Genomic DNA, 26,695 nt, shown 5'->3' with positions numbered 1-26,695 from the left:
AATAAATTAATAGTATTCATGCAAAGGAAGAATATAAGAAACTTAATTTTTTCATTATATATATAAAAATCCAACTTTATTAATGTGCAATAAAATAAATAATTTTTAATAAATAATATATTAATTTGAAAGAAGTAAAATATATTTAACTTGAAAGAAAATGTGATCAATATATTATAATGCCTACAATAAATAACATATTAAATACAATATATAAAAAAGAGATTATTATTAATTAATTTATTATTAATTAATTAATAATCTCTTTTTAATTTAAACAATATATTAAGTAATTATTTATTGACACTTTTCTGCAAATTAAATAATTAAAAAAATGTGTTGTGCATTAAAATTTTATTCAATTTAATACTATTACTTATATGTTATAAATTGTTTTGCAGTGAAGTTATGTTCATATTATTCGATATATTATGTAATAAAATATTAAAAAACATAATAATAAAAATATAACATTTTTTTTTAAACGAAATATTGAAATATTCATAAATACACATTCAGTAAAGTATTGAAAATATACCGGAATTACATCAGTTCATATTTCCAAATTGCCTATTGCCGCGTAGTAATTTTACAATTTTCATTTTAGCTAGTGAGACTTGAAAGCATTTAAGATTTGAGAGTTCCATGCGAGCGTAGCATAGTGGTTAGCGTGCGTGATTTCGGTGCGTAAATATTCGGTTAGGCGTAGGTTCGTACCCCCAAGCGTTAGGATTTTTCAAATGTCTATGTAATAAAAAATTGCGTTTAAGTGTATAAAAAAATAAAAAAATGTGTAAAGTGAACTATCAATGAATTGTTATCAGTATTTATCTTTTGCAATTAATTATTATTTTTTTATTGATATTTGTTGAAATTATTATTTTGATCCGAGCCGGTTGTCAGGCGGTAGAATGCCAGCATTGCCAGCGTACATCTGGCTAGGAAATGAAAGATCCGCAGTCGGTACAGTGCCGTGTCCCAGCCGGTTGAATTATACACGGAACGGCTTCTCCCGGCCGGTCAACGGGCGGTAGAATGCCAGTTCCGAGACGGATGGCCAGCCAGCTCCTGGCCAAGTCATCTTTTGGTAGAATACCAGATCTCGGGCGGTAGGCAGGCGGTTCCCAGCCAGTACCACTACTCCGGCGTCGGTACAGGCGAGGATCCGCGCCGGTTGGAAATTTCCCACTGGCGGGTATCTACACGGAAAAAGTATCGGCACGTTAGATGTACAGGTTGTGTCAAATTTTCTTCTACATTTATTTTGCACGCCATCTGTGCCAGTTTGGCGTATCTGACGTGCATTATGTACGTCTGATATCTCGAAATGGCACCTTAGACGTGCAAAATGAAATGTACTGCTGTTGACACTGTCCTCGGCGCATCTAATGTCACAGAATTTTGTCCGTGTAGGGTTCAAATAATTTGACTTGCTGTGTGTGTGAATCGGGAAAATGTACGGTAATCCATATAAACATAATATTTTCATAAATATCTCGAGTTCCAGAAGAGCTAAAGGGATGAATGTTTTTTATAGTAAATCTCATTGTCGGACAAATAATTAGTAATCTTATTCATCAAGTTTAACTTTGTTTTCTCATGTTCTAAACTGTTCTAAAACCCAAAAATGTTTGTTTTTAATTTTTTATTATTCATTGGATTTATTGTATAAATATTTATATTTATATAAATAATATTTGTATTACTTTGTATTATTAACAATACAATTTTTTTAATAATAAATTGTTATTTAATTCAGAGCTTTTTGAGACGCTTCTTTTGACCACTTACTGAACATTTTTCGGACATGTTAACCAAAGTTATTGATATTTGAAAAATTAGAAATTTTGGAAAAATAACCTTTTGTAGTTTTTGGTATTAAATTTGCAATAATATAAGACAATAATGAAATTTTAATGAGGAAGTAAAGTGTTCACAAAATACGAACACGAAAATTGAAGTTTTAACTTTGCAGCGTTTTTTGTGTTGTATTCATGATCACCGTAGCCAAAAATATAAGAATACAATATTTACATACATAAGAAATGACAACAGACATTATAATAATCGGGAAATAGTTATCACGCCTTTTTATCATTTTTACCGCTCTGTAAAAGGTCATGCTTGACGCTTTCTTTTGGTATTATACCGCTAAAGTGGTTAATACTATTATAAATTTATTTATTAATTTTCTTAATTTTCAATGATTTAATAAAAAGTACTTTTATAATTTTTTTATATCAATTTTGTTTTTATTAGATTCCTATTTTTATTATTATTTATCCTTTATACCTATAATTATTATTATGGAGATTTATTTTTGTTAGGAACAACATTAAAATTGTTATAAACTTACTAATTAATAGCAAAAAATATCTACTTTTAATATTAAAGAAAAAATGAAATTTTATAACTATGTTTAAAAATAAAAATATTATTATTAAATACAGAATTCTCAATAATTAAATTTGCAGTTCTGTCTGAGAACTGTTTTGTTAATATTAACAAAAATAAGTCAATAAAATTAATTTCCTTCAGAGGTAAAACATTTTTTTAATTGTATTTTTGTAATGTTTATTAGAATATTAAATACTTTAAGAAAATTATAATGACATAAAGTCAGTACTGCGCCAACATTGGATCAATACTTCTGTATTGTTTCAGATTTATAAAGTATGTCACCTTTTCCATTCACTACGAGTTATGAGAAAATCTTAAATTCTTTAAAGTTACAAATATTAAGTGACGGATAAAAACTTGAAAGAGGTAAATTTTGAGGTGAAAGAATCAAGTAAAATAGTTGATTTTCAAGTGAATTTTCTGAAAATATTTATCTCTGAGTAACAGTTGAATTAGAAGTTATATATATATATATATATATATATATATATATATATATACAGTACGAAAACCTACCACGTCAGTCACATCCCATGAGTGGGAGTGAGACAGACTTATGCGATTCCCATACTTTCCTATGACTGACGGATAGCTTTTCTTACTATATATATATATATATATTTAACACTGTATTGTTAACACAATACAAATTAATTTGACAATTAGCAAAATATAAAAATATGCACTGATAATAATCGGACCTCAATTTTACACCAGAAATCCAATGAAATGAAGGAATTTACACTTTTCAATATTGAAACTATATATATAATTTTAATCTTTTAGAACAAAGTAGGAGTCCGATTTTTAAAAGTGTATAATATTGTAATTATAAAGGATGACAGGAGATCTAAAGCACTCTCTAAATCTGAATTAGTAGAATTCTACTAAGGAATAGTAAAATTTGACTAATTTTTAGTAGTTTTCATGGACGACTTTTCCCCTTTTCAATTAGTAGAATATTACTAATTCTTAGTAAAATTTTACTAATGTTTTAGTAGAAATTGACTAATTAAAAGTCACTCATTTCACTAAATGAATTAGTAAAACTGTTTTATCGACTATTAATAAAACAGTTCTACTAATTGTTAGTAGAAATCTACTAATCAATTAGTAAAATTCACTATTTGTTAGTAATATATTACTAAATCATTTGGTGGACGACTTTTCGCCATTTCATTAGTAACTTTCTACTAATTCAGATTTAGAGAGCAGTTATCATTTTATAAAATAAATAATTAATTGGTAATTTTAATATTTCTGAAGAATCTTACTTTATAAATAGTATTTGAAAGTTTTACAGACGTTGTTTAAATTATGTTTTTAAGGTTCGAAAATGGAGTTTAAATTGAAAAAATGTATAAACAAACTTGGACTAGTAGACATAGATAAATTTATCAAAAGCTTGGTTCAATTCGCCATTTTGTCTATCTAATAATTTACTGTTTACTTGAATATTTATTTGATATCCAATTTATTTAGATACATTAGAAATATAGAAAATTCCTCTCTGTGTGATAAATACGAAATATTTTTGTTCAAGCTTTTAAACACTGTATTTCGAAATGTTAAAAATATATTAAGTATGTAAATTAAATTAACATTTATACATATCTTTAATTAAGTAATGATAGATTAAAGCTTTTTGAAATAAAGTTTTTAGATATTATATTAAACAAATAATACAAAAAAATTTTATTTAATAGAAGATTTTGAATTATTAAGTCGGACCAAATTTTCAATTCCAAAATTTAGATTCCCCCAAAAGGCTGTTCAAAAATTGAAAATGAATATAATTCAATAAAATATTAAAAATATATATAATAAGTAAATAAATAAAATGAATTTAAAAAATGAAGGAAAAGAAAGAAATCAAAAAGAAAGTATGTATTATTTCTTTCCAAAACTCACCTGTGGAGTTTGAATATTTTTGTTCTTGTCAACAATCGGTATGTTATCAAGTGGCTGTCTGAAGGTAATGTTCTTATTTTTGTTATCTAGCTTCTTTTTATTATTATTCGACGTGCTAAACCGTTTCCAGGACAACGCATTAATAAACAAAGAATGCTTCTTGAGATTTTTCTCCAAGGCATTTTTCTCTGAGATAATTCTTGCATTATCGTTATTATTTAAATTTATATTATTATTTTGTAGGGAATTATTATTTGTCGGTGGATGATTCGTGGGAGGTAGTGGTGCCATTGTAGACACGCTACTCTTATTCTCCCTATTCTTCACGTTATTCAACTGCTCGTAATTGTAATTATTCAGCGTGAAGTCCGCGGGATGCTCACCAGGCGGGTAAACAGATCCACGCCTCTCTCTTGGACTGAAAGAAAGCACCGTACCCATGTTGACTTGAACTGGCTGAGTATTTTCCTTGGACTGCTCCTTGAAATTCTTTTCCAGAGCTTGAGAAGGGATACTCTGATTTTGCTGATGAGTCTGATGCTGGATTAGGGTTTGAGTGTGGGGAAATTGATTTAAAGACTCAGGATTTTGCGGAGGAGGAGGTTTCGGGGGACTGGGGATGTTGATAGTTGGGGGTGGAGGAGCGCCAGGTATGGAGGTCTCCCTTGAGGGTCCCGTCAGCGGGGTTGCATCCCCTGGCTCTATGGCCTCCTCCACGACGGGACCCACAACTTCACTGATGCGACCTCCCAGCCTGCCGCCTTCTTAGCTTCCTTTTCACTGAGAAATATGTCCTCTCAAATTCTTGCGAGCAGACTGCTCTTTGACTTTCAATTTACTCCAAAGTATAACTTTCTTTAGTCAATATTTTTTAGAGTCCAATTCTTAAATAATCGATCCTAATTGCCTAATTAAATTAAATCAGATGGCAATTGTTTATTCGAAATTGGATATTTGAGAATCAATGGATTCTAATAATTGGAGATGGATCAATAAGTGACTGTATTTTAATCATGGATTAAAAATTTCTTAATCTTAGTTTTAATAATTGAAGAAACTTTTGAAATTTTAGTGATTTTCGAAATTTTTAAAATAGATTGAGGGGTTGATAATGGGCGAATGACGGTAGACCAGGTCGTGGGGCAAAATGGCGAGCGATCGATGCTTTGGCTCGCCGCCCTGTGTCGATGTGGTATCTTTAGAAAATGTCACTAAGATTGATAAGTGACCCGGATCTTCAGTGCAACTGGAAATTCCTGAAATTAGAAAATTCCTATAGATTCCAGTAATTATGAAAATTGTCTTTACGGAATGTTGCGTCACTTTATGGGGGATGTAAACACAAGACACTCGCGAGAAAGGTGTGCGCGTCAGAATTGATGAAAACACTCACTGGCCACTGATAAGTAACGGTCTCTAGAAAGCCGATCTGTAAGAATAGTACTGATATAGGACTTGATTTAAAGATTATCTTTTACTGACAATGACAATAATAACAATAACAATAATAATTAATGTTAACGTCTCGGGGAGCGTTGAGAGTGCTGCTGCAAGCTCTCGTCGCGACCTCGCGTTGCTAGTGTGGTCGCGAGCGATTGACGAAGATGTTGTACGCCCCTTCAGATTCCGTGCGCGCGCAATGGTTCGATAAACGCTAACAGTGGATGTCGATTCGAGTCGGGGGTGGATAGACAGAGAAAGTATACTTTCTGAAAAAGAGGCAGAAAGAGGGAGAGTGAAAGATACCTAGATGCTGGAAATGAAAGAGTGCGAGGGTATATAGTCTTGCCGCCCGTAGCTATCGAGACAATATATACGCCCGATTCGTCCACCCCTGTCGAATGACTCCTGCTACTGGTGCGGCTGGCACAACGAGGATTGCTCTTTTGCAGTTGGTGGCTCAACAACTACGAGAAATAATAAATTCTAGAGAATCTCTGCTACTAGTGTCTTAGGTCAGGGACTGAATTTTTAATATCTATATTAATAAAATCAGACTTCTGCCTGTACATTGTTCCAAACTTGAAAAATTTCATATTTTTTCGTTTCAAGACATTAGGATCCGAAATATGTAAAAAAATTGTCTGTCTGTCTCTCCATCTGTATGTGTGTATAATTATATATATACTAGGGGGGCTTCGCCCCCCTGCGCGCTTCGCGCGCCAACCCCCTAACTATTTTTAATATTTATTTTAATTTTTAAAATCATGTTATCTTAATATGATGGCATAGTAATGAGTTAGAGTAAATTATAACAGGAGATATTAAAAAAGATAACTAATAGAGAATTCTACTTTACGGAAGTGATTATAGTGTCAACTTTTTCAAGTTTGACACTCCTCATAGTAAATTTGATAATTCTTTTTTCTCAGTGTCAAAAGTATTATTGGGCCCCTTTTTACCTGCAGTTGACATAAATGTTGACGTAATGTAAGGGCCATTAGGGGCTGTCCATAAATTACGTAAGTCATTTTTTGGGTAAATTTGACCCCCTTCCTCCCTCGTAAGATATTTTACATACATTAGCACCATTTTTCCTATTGTTCGCAAGATCTTGCTGACCCCCTTCCCCCCTAAATGTCTTATGTAATTTATGGACGGACTAAAGATTTCGACGTAAAATAATAGACGTTTGTGGGCTTCATTTTACCCGTAGGTCAAAACTGACCTTAAAATTGACCTAAATTTTGAGGAAACAGTAGGTCAGAAGGAATTTTCTTGTCAATTTTTGACGTGTAGGTCAAAACTGACCTTAAAATTGACCTAAATTTTAAGAAAATATCAGATCAGAGGGAGATTTCTGGTCAAATTTTAACTTGTAGGAAAAAATTGCCATTAAAATTAAAGTACATTTTGAGGACAGAAAAATAATTTTAATAGAATTTTTAAAAAAAATATGTCAATTTATAACATCTTTTATTGATTGAAACTTAATATTGAAATTTAGGTCAAACTTCTTTTAACCAATAGGTCGAAAATTCCGTCAAACTTTAATATAAGGGTACGACTTTTTAAAAAATCCTAATTTATTTGCTTTTTTCATGTATAGGCTAAAAAATATGTCAAATTTAACCTAAATTTTAAGGAAAGGTCAGGTCAGAGGAAGTTTTTTTCGACAATTTTTGCGGTGTAGATGAAAACTGACCTTAAAATTGACCCAATTTTTGAGGGCAAAGGGAATTGTTCGTCAATTTTTTCCGTTAAGGTCAAAACTGCCCTTAAAATTAACCTACATTTTGAAGGTAAAGGGAATTGTTTGTCAATTTTTTACCTGTAGGTTAAAACTGCCCTTCAAATTAACCTAAATTTTGAGAGCAGAGGGAATTGTTTGTTAATTTTTGACCTGTAGATTAAAACTGCCCTTAAAATTAACCTACATTTTGAGGTCAGAGGGAATTATTTGTGAATTTTTGACGTTTAGGTCAAAACTGCCCTTAAAATTGACCTACATTTTGAGGGCAGAGGGAATTGTTTGTCAATTTTTTACCTGTAGGTTAAATCTGCCCTTAAAATTGACATAAATTTTACGGGCAGAGTAAAACGCAATTTTTAATGCTTAGGTCAAAACTGCCCTTAAAATTGAACTAAATTTTGAAAGCAGAGCGATAAGTTTGTCAATTTTTAACTTTAAGTCATAACTACTCTTAAAATTGACTTAAATTTTGAGGGCAGAGGGGTTAGTTTGTTAGTTTCTTACCTGTAGGTTGAATCTGCCCTTAAAATTGACCTAAATTTTGAGTAATTTTGGCCTGTAGGTTAAAACTGCCCTTAAATTGACCTGAATTTAGGTCAAATATAACTTGTTTCTGACGATGGACCTACCTTGACAGTGGGCCAACCTTGACTATGTTCCCCCTACTATAAGGGTCCCTTAAAACTTTCTGAAACAGCGGCGGCGGCGATATGATTTTATATTAATAGGGATAGATATATATGCGCATCGCTGAAAAACGGTTTAACCCATTAAAGTGAAACTTGTCAGTCTGTATATTAATTTGTATATTTAGTTGAACGGGAGTTGTAACACTTAAAAAATTCAAACAATAAAAAAATGCATATTTTTTAATTTTTGTTAAGTATTGTTTAATTTTTTAATGAATTTTGTATTGACGCGTGTAGAAAAATTTAAGGGCAGTCAGGAGTCCAGAGATTGACCCAACTAGACGCATCTGGACGGTCTAATCTGGACGGTCTAACTGTGTGCTATATGGGATTTTTCTGGACGGTCTAATTTAGACTGTCTAACTGTATGCTATATGGGACTTCATTGGCATCACTAGAATTCAAAATTTTTAAAGTACAAATCAATAAGTACAATCAAGACTTTAGTGCCCGATTTGTCGGTCTTCTTTGAATTTATACATGGATTGTCACTTCAAAATTCAATGGAATAATTTAGTATCTAAAGAATCGTTCAAAAATAAATATTGTAGGTTTATATGAATTATTATAAATAAAATTTTCAATGAGTTTAATTAAAAATTCTAAAGATCTTAGATTTTTGAAAAATGCCTAATAATTCAAATTCTCCTGAAATTAGATAAATTTTTTAACATATTGTATTTGATTAATTATTAAAAATAATTTATCTGTAGAAGAATTTTAGTTAAAAACACTATAAACAATTGAGTGTTGGAGAAGTTACAGATTATTGTAGAAATTTAATTATTTTCAAAAGTAACAAAATTCTACACAGAAATTCAATTATGTTCAAAAATTTGTTTAAATTCTCATCAAAATTTCAATTATCTTTATAAATAATAAAATCGTTCTCTGAAATTCAATTATTTTCCAAATTTTTAACAAGATTCTTGGCAAAATAAAATGTAAGCAAAAATTTAATTACTTTCATAAATAAAAAACCTTTCACAAAAATTCAATAAGGATTTACAAATTTTTTATAAGTTTCTTCTCAATAATTCAATTATTTTTATAAATAATAAAATTCTCAAAATTTTTTTATTATTCAAAATTTCTTAGTTAATCTCAGAATTTCTTAATTATTTTTAATTCAATTTTAATCGAATTCTTCGAAAAGTGTATAATTATACTTAAGAATTCTATTGAAATTCGCCATAAGAATTCAATTATTTAAAAAATTTTTGATAAAACTGAAAGTAATTCATTAAAAAATGGTTAATGATTATAATTGTAGTAAGAATTATTTATTTAAATATTCATATATAATAATTAAAATAATTCGGGATTATTATGTGTAATAATTTTAGTCATAGTTTTCACTTCGTCCTTATAAGCAACAGAATATATGACACTGGCATTGATATAGTAAATTAGGAGAGTTCACACCCAGACTTCAGTGGCCGTGCGGTTAAAATGCTTCGAGTCGGGTCGTCAAGGGTGGGGGGCGTGAGTTCGATCCCCACATGCGAGCGGATATTTTTCATTGTAAGTGTTATATAAAATAATAAAATTACTGTATTTAATCTGTATAAGTGTTATAAATTAAAATTGTAAACATGTTTGTAAATAATGTTAAAGGCCTGTTAAAGAATGAATTTAACAAATGTACCAATTAACGCAAATTGTTTTTTTATTAAAATTATCTTTCAATATTACTCTTTTAAATAATATTTACTGCTAGTGCAGTATATTATTTATTTGAAAATAATATAATTATTATAATAATAAGTTATTGTCATTAAATACATATACACATATATATGAATAACAATAATATTTATTTATTATTAATAATTCATATTTTCACATTACATTGAATAAACGTGAGAACCGAGTAAATTTGGGTAAATTATTTAAAATTAAAAAACTGAAATATTGAAATCGAACCTAAAATTTGAAATATTAGTACTGCTCATTAGCCCTGATTAGCTCGTCCAGTCTAGACCAACGCGTGGTTCGATCGTCACTGGTCTGATTAGCCCATGGTCAGACAGTCTTTTCAGCGCCCAGTTAGAGAATAGACTGTCTTTCTGGCACCACACTAGAACCCAACAATTTTTCTACACGGGGATATTTTCTAATTGATTAATTAATTTATATCAAATTAGGAATGTTGTATCAGAAATTTAAATGTACAAAAAATTTTAACTGTTATAAAATAAAAATCTTAATAATTTTATTTGAATCTATTCATTATTCATAAATAAGATATTTTTTAAGTTAAAAAATTAAAAATTAGTAGGGGAGAGTCTCCAGTTGTGAGACGGGTTTCATTTTTGACCCGTAAATTGTAAACGGGTAAACGAAATTGTAAATAAAATACACCGTTCGAAAGGTAACAGAAATACGCAACTTTTATTAAAAGAAAGTATAGTGTTTCGATGAACTCAAAAAATTTTACGATACATTTTCCGAGCACATCGCTTTTTTCAAAAAAAAACTGTCTCCAGTTGTGAGACACTAATTAAAAATTGCTAAAATTTAATAAGTTTGTCATAAAACGTTATGTTTAGTAGAAACAATTAAATATATTAATAATATATATTATTATATACTAAATAATAATATTTATTCGCCAAAATATGACTATCAAATAAACACAATTTAATAGCGTCAACAAGAGCATTAAAATTGATTTCTTCTGAATCAATTGACTTTTTTCCACTTGACATGCCCAAAAATACTAAAAAAAATCAAAACAACATTTAAATAGTATGCCTGCAAAGTCGTATTTTTTATTCTGCCCAGATGGGTGTTGACACAATCTCACAACTGGTGATATGCTGTGTCTCACACCCAGAAATTGGCGCTATTTTGAAAAAGGAAAATTAAATTATTTTCAACCGTAGATTGGAACAATTGAATATTGCATCACAAAATATAAGGAAAACACTAAAAGAAAATGCATTACATTTACCTTTTCCAATTAATTAAATTGGAAAAAAGTACTTTGCATTTATTGAAAAAACGCTTTTTAGTCGATTATCACACACAGTGTTGGTATATAACAAAAACAGTTTATATATCCGCTTCGGCGTCCACGAAAAAGTTGGCTCATATAAAAAGAAATGTTTTTATATAAACCAATCGTCTTTTTAATATTGCATGTTAAAAAAAATTGAATGTCTCACAACTGGAGGTGTCTCACAACTGGAGACTCTCCCCTAATAATTAAAATCTACTGCAGTTTTAAAAATTTCGAAAATAAATTATTATTACACTATTAATTAACATTAATTTATATAAATAAAATCCAAGTCTTGTTAGTACTTTGTTTAGTATGTACATACAAATTTTAGCATAACCTAGCATATTTTTTCTGACAGTGGACACTAAAGCGCGCGTCTAATACTTCGTTTTGTGATTTAGGCATTTTGAAATAAAGATTATGGGTCAGTATTTCTTAAAACGATCACGTAAATAAATAAAAAAAATTTAATTTTCAAAGTTTAATAATTTTGCTTCGTCATGAGAAAGTATTATTATAGTAAAATTTTTCAATCTCTATTTGTTAATGTTTTTATGACCCTTACAAAAAGCACTAAAAATCGCTTCGATTGGACTATTTTTAAATCTAATTAGATTAGAAATTACGAAATTATTGGTATTTTAACAACCAAAAATATTAAAGAAAATCTTATTTTTTAAATTCTAAAAAAAGTTGAAGTAAATTTTAAATTCTCATATAAATAACTTGTAGAACTTTAAAAATTGCTTTGATCCAAGTATTTTTAATTTAATTCGATAAGAAATACATTGTTATTTGAAAAAATAAAAATTATAAAAAATATTATTTTCAAATATTTTAATAAAAAGAATTTTATAAAAGCAGAAATGCAGAAAAGCAGAAATTTCCACAATTTACTATTTTTTACACAAACCTCAACAATATGAGTGCGACTACCATGCGGAACAATTGGCAAAGTTTGCCTAAAATCACCTGAAAGCAAAATAACTTTACCTCCAAACGGTTTATTACATTTTGTAATATCTCTTAACATGGATTCCATTGCTTGTAAAGCATATTTTGGGGCCATTGAAATTTCATCCCAAATAATAATTTTTGCACTCCTTAAAAGTTCAGCATGTTTCGACATTCCACTTATATTACATGTTGAATCTTCATTGATTGGTATAGGGAATTTAAACATAGAATGTGACGTTCGTCCTCCTTTTAGAAGATTAGCCGCTATACCAGTCCAAGCAACTGATAAAACTACTATTTCCTCACTTTCGACTGTAGTAATAATAGTATTGTGTAAATAGCTTTTACCACTTCCTCCAGGCCCATCAAGAAAAAAATATCTACTATCATATTCATCATTATGTACGGCCATCATAACATCATTAAAAACTTGCCGTTGTTCATCATTCAAACTTTCAATAAGATTATTAGCTTCTTCTTTTAGCAATTGTAATGTTAACGCATTACCTTTCTTATCAACAGAACTATAATCTTCAAGAATTTTTAGATCGATGTTTGGTAAACCAAATTGATGTAATGTAAATCCATGAAAATTAAATACTTCATTAATTAAAAGTAATGATTTTTGAAGCGATATTTCCACAGGTAAATTATTATCAAAAATCATGTGTTCTTTAAACTTATTCCATAAATCAACAGCATTCACAGGTAAACCAAACACACATATATATGCAAATAAACGACATAGTTCTTTAGGAAATTTCATACTCACGGCTTCAGTCAAACAATTATCCCACTCGTTATCGTCTACCATCAAATTTCTTGCACGTGCTGCTTCTGTATAAGTATTATATATAATACCTTCATATGTTCTCACATCTTCAAACGATTTAGCACCACGTACATAAAGTAGTAAAATTCTCAAAAAATATCTTTCAATGTCTTTTGGACTTACAAAATACATTCGGCAAATTATAGGTTTTGTAATTCGTTCTCGTTTTTTCCAAGTTTTAGATGACTCAACAAAAACATACTTATGTGGTATTTCAGAGTACAAATATTTGCGTGCTTCAGGATCTTGTCTATTTAACTGAAACCATGCTGTCAACATTGTATTTTTAAATTTTTCAATTGCAGTTTGTTCCATTCCTTCTTGAAAACATATTGATTGTTGATTAGGCAAATGTACAGCTAATCTATATGTTGCATGTGATTGCTCGTGCATATTGAATTCATAAAGTCTATGCATTGCTTCTGGTGGACACACATACCGTGTATTTAAATAATTTTGAATTTCATCATAATGCATTACTTGATTATCATCTTTATAACCAACTATTGCATAATCATGTCCCTTATAACAATATTTAAATAAATATTTAATACCACCTGTACTACCACATGCTACTAAGTTAATATGACATGCAAATTTTTTACTTAAATACGGATTATATGATACAATCATCGAATTGTCAGCAGTGCATTTAATTGACCCGTCTCTATTATAAAAAATAATTTTTTTGCCATCATTTCTCCGTCTATACTCCGGATAATTTTTTGATTCATAATTTGTTTTTGGAGAAAATGGTTTAGGATAATTTTTCGTGCATAATTTTGTTTCAGGATTCATACAAGGAGAATGTACATTTTGCTTTCCACAAGGTCCATGAACTTGAAACTGCTTCACAATTTTATAAAGTTCTGGATTCTTTTTCTCATCAGGAATTTCTGCACATATTATTTTATCTACAGTTTCTGCATCACGAATAGCAAACTTTTTATCTAAAAAAATTATTGAATGTACATGAGGCAATCCACGCTTTTGAAATTCTATTACATATACATAAGCAATGACTGGACCAAAAATTTGTTTATCTTTTAATTCACACATTAATTCTTTTACTTTCTTTTGAAAAACTCGGGCAACAATATCTGGTCGGTCAGATGCAGTTTCCGAATCCAATAAATTTTCCATAATCTCAGGCCATTTTGGATTACATGTCATTGTAATAAATAAATCTGGTTTTCCAAATTCTTGAACTAATCGCATAGCGTCCATAAAACATTGTTGATAAGCGCGTGGTCCTCCAGTAAATGTAGAAGGTAAAATAATCATTTTCCCTGGTCGAATATTTTCTTGTGTTGCTTTATTATTCATATAATCCATTAATCCACAGTACATTTCAGCTCGAAGTTTTTTCTGTTCAAAACGAATATATTTTAAACGCTCACCTTCTACTTTTGACCAACTATCAACAATAAATTGTTGAGTTAATTTACCCATTTGTAAACATGGATTAAATGTTCCTCTATAAGACAAGCGATACATATAAAATTGTAAAGGAGTAATATTACGAACACCATCAGTATGTTTCATATTTACAGTCCATCCTGGATCACCTGACGGAAACATTAAAGGATATGTCATGGGATCGGCATGTGTGCTAAGACTACTAATTGGAATACTTTTAGAACCCCTTGGATGTATACATATATCACGTTCAATTGGAGGCTCACCATCTTCGCTAACAAATATAACTGCTACTTCATTGCAAGACGGAACATTATATTTGCTTTGAGAAAATTTTGGATCACGTTTAAACCACATTTGAATGCTTCTCGGACACTCATTCATTAATTTTGCCCTTGCTTCTTCTTCCAATTCCAATTCTTTCATCATTTTAAATGACTTTGCATAAATATTAATATCTCTAAGTAAAATATCTATTTCAGTCATTAGTAATTGTAAACATTTTTATTACATTCATTATTCAATCGTTCCATCACCGCTTCATCAGTATCAAGAATATACAATTGACCATATTTTCGATTATCTCCATCATCAGGATGAAGAGAGCATGTATCATGATACACTTGTCCATGTATACGAAATACATAAGGACCATATCCCTTTGGAACGTCTAATTTAGCTCCCATGCTAGCAAATGCACACGAACTATTATAAGATCGAATATTTTCCTTATAATTCTTACTTTTAAAGTTATTATCAAATAATAAATTTTTCAAATACAAAGGATAAGGTTTTAAATCATACAACTTTACTTTTCCTTTATGACAACAACTACTAAATTTTTTATCCTGTGGCCTTTCACACAAAAAATGTAACGCGTCACAAAACATACATTTGACATTCATTACACCTAAATAATTTTGTGTAACTTTATGTTCATCAAACTCTTCAGACAACATAATTCCAACTCCTAAAGTTTCCATCATTTTTCCATTTTTTTTATTCATTTTACATGTTAAATTATTTTTTTGTCGATTTTTTTTGTCATCGTCCGTTTCTAAAGATAATTGTTTTCTTTTATAATTTAAATTCTTTTGCTTCATTACATTCTTTTCATCTACATTTAACAATTTTCTGTAATTACGTTTTCTCAATCTATCATTCTCTAGTCTGATTTTTTTCTGTTCATCTGTTTCTTCAAGCCTTGCCTTCCTTTTTCTCTCCTTGTCTGTTATTGCATAAAATCTCTTTTTCTCATTTTTTTCATTTTCATTAAGCTTCTCCTCTGAATATTCTGAAGATATACCTCTATTAACATTATTGTCGGAAGCTAATTTAGATTCTCTTCTCAACAATTTTTCAAATTCAGTAATATGATTGTCATTTAACTTTTTTCCTTCATTATTTAAAATTTTACAATCCTTATTACTTAAATTTTGTTGACCTTTGGTTTCATTTTCTATTTTTAGAGATAATTTAATTTTTTTACTATTTAAATTGTTTTGCGTCATTACTTTCTTTTCATCTATATTTCTAGCCTTTTGGCAATTACGTTTTCTCAGTCTATCATTTTCTAGTCTGATTAATTTCTGTTCATCTGTTTCTTCGAGCTTTACCTTCCTTTTCCTCTCATTATCTTTTATTGCGCGATGTCTCTTTTTCTCATAGTTTTCGTTTCCATTAAGCTTCTCCTCTGAATATTCTGTAGATATACCGCTATTCACATTATTATTACTAATACTGATACTAGTTTCACAAATGGAAGACGAGTTTGGTATTTCTATGAGTTTTGTAGCTCCATCCGTTAAAAGACGTTTCCAATCATACTCAACAAAAAAAGGTCTAATAACGTTTGTCAATTCCACGGAAGGAAATGAAATTAAACGATTATTTTCAAACATAAAAATTAGATGTCGTCTCATTTCACTATGAATATAATTAACAGTATTTGGCAATTCATTGTAATATAAAGATGTTGCAAACGCTATTGCGTATATGCCACAGTCAATTCCATTCGGTTGTAGATTAACAGTTGAAAAAACTACCGGCGGTTTGAAAGGATATAATCTAAGTAAATATTTTTTTTGATCTTCATTTAGGCATTCCTTATTAAGACTATTATAAATATATAGCCTTAATCCATCATAATAAGTACAAATCCAGTGACCAGATTTGCAAGCACCACTAAAAAGTATTTGAATGTGCTTCTGATTTTTATCAATCGGAATAATGAATTCAGGCGTAATTAAATATAAAGTACTTTGCATGTTAAATGATAAATTTGATTCTCTTCTCAACAACTTTTCAAATTCAGTAATATGATTGTCATTTAACATTTTTCCTTCAGTATGTAGAATTCTATTATCTTTATCACTTAAATAAACTTTTTCTTCTCTGTTAGACATGATTTTTTAACAAAATGAACTAATAATTTAATATTTTTCAAAAACTTATTTTTTGAAAACAGACTTAAACTTAAAGCTTCTATCTTATAACTAAATAAATTAAAATAATGAATAAATATAAATAATTTTTTATAGTTTATTTTATTTTTTATATGAACATTTCTTTACATTTAAATTTATTTATTTTTTCTATTTATTATATATTTAATTAATTAATAATAAATAGTCATCAAATTTCTCAAAAATCTCATAAAACACATAGTTTGCATAAATAATACAAGTCACATAAATCGCATTTTCTTCCCATATAAATCATATAATAATACGCATAATAAGTCGCATAATTTCGCATAAGTCACATGATTTCGCATAAGTCATATAATAAAGCACATCTAATAAAGCAAAAAACTCATGTAAATCATGAGCACATAAGTACAAATAAATATATAAAAAGTGCAATAATATCTTAACTAATATAATTGAAAAAAATTAAATTAAAAATTATCCCAAAACATTAACCAAAATAAATTTATTTACTCTAACAAAATATTTCACTGAGTTCAAATTTTCACAATTATTATTAATAGAAAATCAAATTCAACTGTAAAGTAGAAAATTTTAAAGATTTTTTAATAAAGATACTCTTTGAAATTGAAACCCTTACTCGTACTTCCGTTACTTTTCATACCTCGTTCTCTATCTTCCTCTCATTCACTCCTTCTGTCTGAGATGAGAAGAGAAAAATAATCAGCCAATAAACAATTAAGACCCCCTTTTAGTATTTTCGCTTAAAAGTGAAATTCCCCACTTTTCCTTCCCCTACCAATTCTTGTTGCACTCTTTCTATCTGACACAGAAAAGGGAGAAAACATGATACCTCTTTCTAAACAGAAAAGTAGGCGTTACTTTCTTAATTATTCACCTCTCCTTCGCTCCTACTCTAAACTAAAAGGGCAGGCGATACTTCCCTCTCTTTCTCTCTATAAATCTTTCTCTCTCACTGCGGACGGAATGTACACGCTCTGGACAGACTGAATGAATTCGAAGATTATTATAGTTAACTAGCAATCTAACGCGCGCTAAAGCGCGCGTCTAATACTTCGTTTTGTGATTTAGGCATTTTGAAATAAAGATTATGGGTCAGTATTTCTTAAAACGATCACGTAAATAAATAAAAAAAATTTAATTTTGAAAGTTTAATAATTTTGCTTCGTCATGAGAAAGTATTATTATAGTAAAATTTTTCAATCTCTATTTGTTAATGTTTTTATGACCCTTACAAAAAGCACTAAAAATCGCTTCGATTGGACTATTTTTAAATCTAATTAGATTAGAAATTACGAAATTATTGGTATTTTAACAACCAAAAATATTAAAGAAAATCTTATTTTTTAAATTCTAAAAAAAGTTGAAGTAAATTTTAAATTCTCATATAAATAACTTGTAGAACTTTAAAAATTGCTTTGATCCAAGTATTTTTAATTTAATTCGATAAGAAATACATTGTTATTTGAAAAAATAAAAATTATAAAAAATATTATTTTCAAATATTTTAATAAAAAGAATTTTATAAAAGCAGAAATGCAGAAAAGCAGAAATTTCCACAATTTACTATTTTTTACACAAACCTCAACAATATGAGTGCGACTACCATGCGGAACAATTGGCAAAGTTTGCCTAAAATCACCTGAAAGCAAAATAACTTTACCTCCAAACGGTTTATTACATTTTGTAATATCTCTTAACATGGATTCCATTGCTTGTAAAGCATATTTTGGGGCCATTGAAATTTCATCCCAAATAATAATTTTTGCACTCCTTAAAAGTTCAGCATGTTTCGACATTCCACTTATATTACATGTTGAATCTTCATTGATTGGTATAGGGAATTTAAACATAGAATGTGACGTTCGTCCTCCTTTTAGAAGATTAGCCGCTATACCAGTCCAAGCAACTGATAAAACTACTATTTCCTCACTTTCGACTGTAGTAATAATAGTATTGTGTAAATAGCTTTTACCACTTCCTCCAGGCCCATCAAGAAAAAAATATCTACTATCATATTCATCATTATGTACGGCCATCATAACATCATTAAAAACTTGCCGTTGTTCATCATTCAAACTTTCAATAAGATTATTAGCTTCTTCTTTTAGCAATTGTAATGTTAACGCATTACCTTTCTTATCAACAGAACTATAATCTTCAAGAATTTTTAGATCGATGTTTGGTAAACCAAATTGATGTAATGTAAATCCATGAAAATTAAATACTTCATTAATTAAAAGTAATGATTTTTGAAGCGATATTTCCACAGGTAAATTATTATCAAAAATCATGTGTTCTTTAAACTTATTCCATAAATCAACAGCATTCACAGGTAAACCAAACACACATATATATGCAAATAAACGACATAGTTCTTTAGGAAATTTCATACTCACGGCTTCAGTCAAACAATTATCCCACTCGTTATCGTCTACCATCAAATTTCTTGCACGTGCTGCTTCTGTATAAGTATTATATATAATACCTTCATATGTTCTCACATCTTCAAACGATTTAGCACCACGTACATAAAGTAGTAAAATTCTCAAAAAATATCTTTCAATGTCTTTTGGACTTACAAAATACATTCGGCAAATTATAGGTTTTGTAATTCGTTCTCGTTTTTTCCAAGTTTTAGATGACTCAACAAAAACATACTTATGTGGTATTTCAGAGTACAAATATTTGCGTGCTTCAGGATCTTGTCTATTTAACTGAAACCATGCTGTCAACATTGTATTTTTAAATTTTTCAATTGCAGTTTGTTCCATTCCTTCTTGAAAACATATTGATTGTTGATTAGGCAAATGTACAGCTAATCTATATGTTGCATGTGATTGCTCGTGCATATTGAATTCATAAAGTCTATGCATTGCTTCTGGTGGACACACATACCGTGTATTTAAATAATTTTGAATTTCATCATAATGCATTACTTGATTATCATCTTTATAACCAACTATTGCATAATCATGTCCCTTATAACAATATTTAAATAAATATTTAATACCACCTGTACTACCACATGCTACTAAGTTAATATGACATGCAAATTTTTTACTTAAATACGGATTATATGATACAATCATCGAATTGTCAGCAGTGCATTTAATTGACCCGTCTCTATTATAAAAAATAATTTTTTTGCCATCATTTCTCCGTCTATACTCCGGATAATTTTTTGATTCATAATTTGTTTTTGGAGAAAATGGTTTAGGATAATTTTTCGTGCATAATTTTGTTTCAGGATTCATACAAGGAGAATGTACATTTTGCTTTCCACAAGGTCCATGAACTTGAAACTGCTTCACAATTTTATAAAGTTCTGGATTCTTTTTCTCATCAGGAATTTCTGCACATATTATTTTATCTACAGTTTCTGCATCACGAATAGCAAACTTTTTATCTAAAAAAATTATTGAATGTACATGAGGCAATCCACGCTTTTGAAATTCTATTACATATACATAAGCAATGACTGGACCAAAAATTTGTTTATCTTTTAATTCACACATTAATTCTTTTACTTTCTTTTGAAAAACTCGGGCAACAATATCTGGTCGGTCAGATGCAGTTTCCGAATCCAATAAATTTTCCATAATCTCAGGCCATTTTGGATTACATGTCATTGTAATAAATAAATCTGGTTTTCCAAATTCTTGAACTAATCGCATAGCGTCCATAAAACATTGTTGATAAGCGCGTGGTCCTCCAGTAAATGTAGAAGGTAAAATAATCATTTTCCCTGGTCGAATATTTTCTTGTGTTGCTTTATTATTCATATAATCCATTAATCCACAGTACATTTCAGCTCGAAGTTTTTTCTGTTCAAAACGAATATATTTTAAACGCTCACCTTCTACTTTTGACCAACTATCAACAATAAATTGTTGAGTTAATTTACCCATTTGTAAACATGGATTAAATGTTCCTCTATAAGACAAGCGATACATATAAAATTGTAAAGGAGTAATATTACGAACACCATCAGTATGTTTCATATTTACAGTCCATCCTGGATCACCTGACGGAAACATTAAAGGATATGTCATGGGATCGGCATGTGTGCTAAGACTACTAATTGGAATACTTTTAGAACCCCTTGGATGTATACATATATCACGTTCAATTGGAGGCTCACCATCTTCGCTAACAAATATAACTGCTACTTCATTGCAAGACGGAACATTATATTTGCTTTGAGAAAATTTTGGATCACGTTTAAACCACATTTGAATGCTTCTCGGACACTCATTCATTAATTTTGCCCTTGCTTCTTCTTCCAATTCCAATTCTTTCATCATTTTAAATGACTTTGCATAAATATTAATATCTCTAAGTAAAATATCTATTTCAGTCATTAGTAATTGTAAACATTTTTTATTACATTCATTATTCAATCGTTCCATCACCGCTTCATCAGTATCAAGAATATACAATTGACCATATTTTCGATTATCTCCATCATCAGGATGAAGAGAGCATGTATCATGATACACTTGTCCATGTATACGAAATACATAAGGACCATATCCCTTTGGAACGTCTAATTTAGCTCCCATGCTAGCAAATGCACACGAACTATTATAAGATCGAATATTTTCCTTATAATTCTTACTTTTAAAGTTATTATCAAATAATAAATTTTTCAAATACAAAGGATAAGGTTTTAAATCATACAACTTTACTTTTCCTTTATGACAACAACTACTAAATTTTTTATCCTGTGGCCTTTCACACAAAAAATGTAACGCGTCACAAAACATACATTTGACATTCATTACACCTAAATAATTTTGTGTAACTTTATGTTCATCAAACTCTTCAGACAACATAATTCCAACTCCTAAAGTTTCCATCATTTTTCCATTTTTTTTATTCATTTTACATGTTAAATTATTTTTTTGTCGATTTTTTTTGTCATCGTCCGTTTCTAAAGATAATTGTTTTCTTTTATAATTTAAATTCTTTTGCTTCATTACATTCTTTTCATCTACATTTAACAATTTTCTGTAATTACGTTTTCTCAATCTATCATTCTCTAGTCTGATTTTTTTCTGTTCATCTGTTTCTTCAAGCCTTGCCTTCCTTTTTCTCTCCTTGTCTGTTATTGCATAAAATCTCTTTTTCTCATTTTTTTCATTTTCATTAAGCTTCTCCTCTGAATATTCTGAAGATATACCTCTATTAACATTATTGTCGGAAGCTAATTTAGATTCTCTTCTCAACAATTTTTCAAATTCAGTAATATGATTGTCATTTAACTTTTTTCCTTCATTATTTAAAATTTTACAATCCTTATTACTTAAATTTTGTTGACCTTTGGTTTCATTTTCTATTTTTAGAGATAATTTAATTTTTTTACTATTTAAATTGTTTTGCGTCATTACTTTCTTTTCATCTATATTTCTAGCCTTTTGGCAATTACGTTTTCTCAGTCTATCATTTTCTAGTCTGATTAATTTCTGTTCATCTGTTTCTTCGAGCTTTACCTTCCTTTTCCTCTCATTATCTTTTATTGCGCGATGTCTCTTTTTCTCATAGTTTTCGTTTCCATTAAGCTTCTCCTCTGAATATTCTGTAGATATACCGCTATTCACATTATTATTACTAATACTGATACTAGTTTCACAAATGGAAGACGAGTTTGGTATTTCTATGAGTTTTGTAGCTCCATCCGTTAAAAGACGTTTCCAATCATACTCAACAAAAAAAGGTCTAATAACGTTTGTCAATTCCACGGAAGGAAATGAAATTAAACGATTATTTTCAAACATAAAAATTAGATGTCGTCTCATTTCACTATGAATATAATTAACAGTATTTGGCAATTCATTGTAATATAAAGATGTTGCAAACGCTATTGCGTATATGCCACAGTCAATTCCATTCGGTTGTAGATTAACAGTTGAAAAAACTACCGGCGGTTTGAAAGGATATAATCTAAGTAAATATTTTTTTTGATCTTCATTTAGGCATTCCTTATTAAGACTATTATAAATATATAGCCTTAATCCATCATAATAAGTACAAATCCAGTGACCAGATTTGCAAGCACCACTAAAAAGTATTTGAATGTGCTTCTGATTTTTATCAATCGGAATAATGAATTCAGGCGTAATTAAATATAAAGTACTTTGCATGTTAAATGATAAATTTGATTCTCTTCTCAACAACTTTTCAAATTCAGTAATATGATTGTCATTTAACATTTTTCCTTCAGTATGTAGAATTCTATTATCTTTATCACTTAAATAAACTTTTTCTTCTCTGTTAGACATGATTTTTTAACAAAATGAACTAATAATTTAATATTTTTCAAAAACTTATTTTTTGAAAACAGACTTAAACTTAAAGCTTCTATCTTATAACTAAATAAATTAAAATAATGAATAAATATAAATAATTTTTTATAGTTTATTTTATTTTTTATATGAACATTTCTTTACATTTAAATTTATTTTATTTTTTCTATTTATTATATATTTAATTAATTAATAATAAATAGTCATCAAATTTCTCAAAAATCTCATAAAACACATAGTTTGCATAAATAATACAAGTCACATAAATCGCATTTTCTTCCCATATAAATCATATAATAATACGCATAATAAGTCGCATAATTTCGCATAAGTCACATGATTTCGCATAAGTCATATAATAAAGCACATCTAATAAAGCAAAAAACTCATGTAAATCATGAGCACATAAGTACAAATAAATATATAAAAAGTGCAATAATATCTTAACTAATATAATTGAAAAAAATTAAATTAAAAATTATCCCAAAACATTAACCAAAATAAATTTATTTACTCTAACAAAATATTTCACTGAGTTCAAATTTTCACAATTATTATTAATAGAAAATCAAATTCAACTGTAAAGTAGAAAATTTTAAAGATTTTTTAATAAAGATACTCTTTGAAATTGAAACCCTTACTCGTACTTCCGTTACTTTTCATACCTCGTTCTCTATCTTCCTCTCATTCACTCCTTCTGTCTGAGATGAGAAGAGAAAAATAATCAGCCAATAAACAATTAAGACCCCCTTTTAGTATTTTCGCTTAAAAGTGAAATTCCCCACTTTTCCTTCCCCTACCAATTCTTGTTGCACTCTTTCTATCTGACACAGAAAAGGGAGAAAACATGATACCTCTTTCTAAACAGAAAAGTAGGCGTTACTTTCTTAATTATTCACCTCTCCTTCGCTCCTACTCTAAACTAAAAGGGCAGGCGATACTTCCCTCTCTTTCTCTCTATAAATCTTTCTCTCTCACTGCGGACGGAATGTACACGCTCTGGACAGACTGAATGAATTCGAAGATTATTATAGTTAATTTGTCTTTAACAAGTTTACACTATTAGGGTTAAGTTTGCACCTATTGCTAATTTAACAATATAAATCTTTGTCATTTCAACAAAATAGACTTCAATTATTTCTTTGTTGTTAACAAACTGAATTTAGTTTAGTTTCGACCCTGAAAACACTAATAAATTGATCATTCTCTGTTGCAGTGATTCGAATTACTTTTTTGATTTTTGCTACTCTCTTCATATGGGTTATAACGAGTATAAGAACATTTCAATTGTTTATAATTTTAAAAATACTTTAATTTTTTTGTCTTGAAGTATAATAATTTATTTACCTAACAGATTTCAGCAGATTTAATAATTTTTTAATAATTCTTGTTATTATTATAAGTAAAGTGGAATTTTAGAAGAGTTATCAGAAAATTTGAGTTTTAAATAATTTTAATTTTATATATTAATTAAAAAATGTTAAAGAAATTAGTTTTTGAAAATAATTTTGAAGAAGTTACAGAACCAATTGTTATAAATTAATGAATTTCAACAGGTTTAGAATATGAAATTATTAAAAATTTTAATTTTTATTAAAGAATATAATGGTAGGGAGTCAAAAGTTCAAAAAAAAATGTTCCAATACCAAAAGTTCCAAGAAGTTATTTTTTCCAAAAGACATTTTTTCCAAAGTATTATTTGTTTCAAAAAATAAAACAAAAAATTGGTAACCAATACTCTTCTAATTTCACTTTTATAATTCAGTTGTTATAAAAAATTGTTTTTACATCAAATTCGAAGTAAATAAATAATAATTTCTTTCTTTCTCTTTTAAATTAAATTTAAAATTTACAGTGATAAGATAATATTTTGTGAAAAAAATGGCTCCAATAATTAAAAAGGGTAGAACAGTTTATTTGGAAATTGATGGATTCTTATATTATAAACATTCGGAGGCTAATGTTATATATTGGAGATGAAGTTAAAGAACGAGATGAGTTAAGAAAAATAGAACAAATTAACAACAACGTATTGAAGACAGAATATTTAATATAGTCTCAAGCTATAGAGAATACATTCAAAATGATGAAATTCTTGAGTACTTAAAAGCAATTGGTCACAATTTACATTTTTAAAGAATTTTAATCTTTTTAGCACTTTTATTTATATTACATTGGAACTTTTCTTTTGGAACTTATTTTTTGGAAACTTTGTATTTTTGGAATAAACTAACCTTGGAACTAATCTCTTGGAACTTTTTTTTGAACTTTTGTACCCCAATCAATATAATAAATAATTACACAGCCACACAAAAAAAAAGTTCTGATCTGGGGGTCTCACTATGTAGACTTTATGGTTTTTGGGTCGCTGAATCCGAATCCGAGGTCCATTTAACCCCATCAGATCAGGATTTTGATATAACCTCAAAAAACCAATATGGCGGACACATTTTTGAAAAGTTTATCGGATTCGCTTGAAATTCGTTACTCTGGGGTTTTTGGAATCGCTGATTACGAATCTGATGTCGGATTTTCAAAATTCAAAATGTCGGATCCAATATGGCTGACACAGACATATTGGATCCGACATTTTGAATTTTTGAAATCTGACATTATATTTGTAATCAGCGACCCCAAAAACCCCAGAGTAACGAATTTCAAGCGAATCCGATGAATTTTTCAAAAACGTGTCCGCCATAGTGGATCCGCCATTTTGAATTTTTGAAATCAGACTTCAAATTCGTAATCAGCGACCCCAAAAACCCCCGAGTAACGAATTTCAAGCGAATCCAATGAACTTTTCAAAAATGTGTCCGCCATATTGGTTTTTTGAGGTTATGTCAAAATCCTGATCTGATGAGGTTAAATGGACCTCGGATTTCGGATTCAGCGACCCAAAAAACATAAAGTCTACATAGTGAGACCCCCAGATCAGAACTTTTTTTTTGTGTGGCTGTGTTATAAAGGTAACTATACAAAAAAAAATTTAACTAAATCTAGGTTGTCGCTTTATTATAAGTTAAAGCTCTTTTAAAATTAATAATGTGTTTATAAGTATGAGTCTATGTAATGAAAAACATAAATATGATTGCACTATTGTCCAAGGAAAAGTAAATATTTTGAAAAATTAAATTTTCATATCTACTAAATCTATTGATTAGGGAAAATAAAATTAATATACTATAAAATAATAATATGAATACACGGAGAAAAATGAAAATTCAGATTTCGGACTGAATATAAAACAATTTGAATGATTTGTATTATCATAGAAAGAAATATTAAATTTTTGTTCTCTATCCTAAAAAGTTTAGTAACGATTTTCAATGAAGATCAATGCTAAATATCTTAATAAACGCCAATAGTCTTCTTTCAACAAGTGCAATCAGATTCCGTAATGAATTCAAAGGTGAAAAGAATTAGGTACAATTATTATTATTTGCATTTATTTTAATTCAGCTACTCAATTGTTACAAACTTTGTATGAACGTTCACTTAAACGGGGACTGTTCTGTGCGAGAGTCCTTAG

The 26,695-nt window shown here is 29.0% G+C and overlaps 2 protein-coding genes across 4 annotated transcripts in view; both read right to left on the bottom strand.

Moving 5' to 3' along the window:
* Positions 1-6,316, bottom strand: part of LOC122506796 (cyclin-dependent kinase 5 activator 1) — a 179,496-nt gene extending 173,180 nt beyond the window's left edge. For all 3 annotated transcript variants that reach the window (XM_043619116.1, XM_043619117.1, XM_043619118.1), the window contains exon 1: positions 4,312-6,316. In XM_043619116.1, coding sequence (XP_043475051.1) covers positions 4,312-4,752 — 441 coding nt within the window. In that variant the 5' untranslated portion in view covers positions 4,753-6,316. The remainder of the gene's footprint in view (positions 1-4,311) is intronic.
* Positions 5,523-14,894, bottom strand: LOC122506791. The gene is made up of 2 exons (XM_043619109.1): positions 12,114-14,894; positions 5,523-5,567 (listed from the first exon to the last, which is right to left on the bottom strand). Exons 1-2 carry the CDS (start codon positions 14,892-14,894, stop codon positions 5,523-5,525), a joined length of 2,826 nt encoding a protein of 941 aa, XP_043475044.1.
* Between the last annotated feature and the right edge of the window lie 11,801 nt (positions 14,895-26,695).

The sequence above is a fragment of the Leptopilina heterotoma genome, unplaced genomic scaffold (assembly GCF_015476425.1).
Source record: "Leptopilina heterotoma isolate Lh14 unplaced genomic scaffold, ASM1547642v1 Lhet_434, whole genome shotgun sequence".
NCBI classification, from domain to species: Eukaryota; Metazoa; Arthropoda; class Insecta; order Hymenoptera; family Figitidae; genus Leptopilina; species Leptopilina heterotoma.
This window is presented reverse-complemented; position numbering and strand designations above follow the sequence as displayed.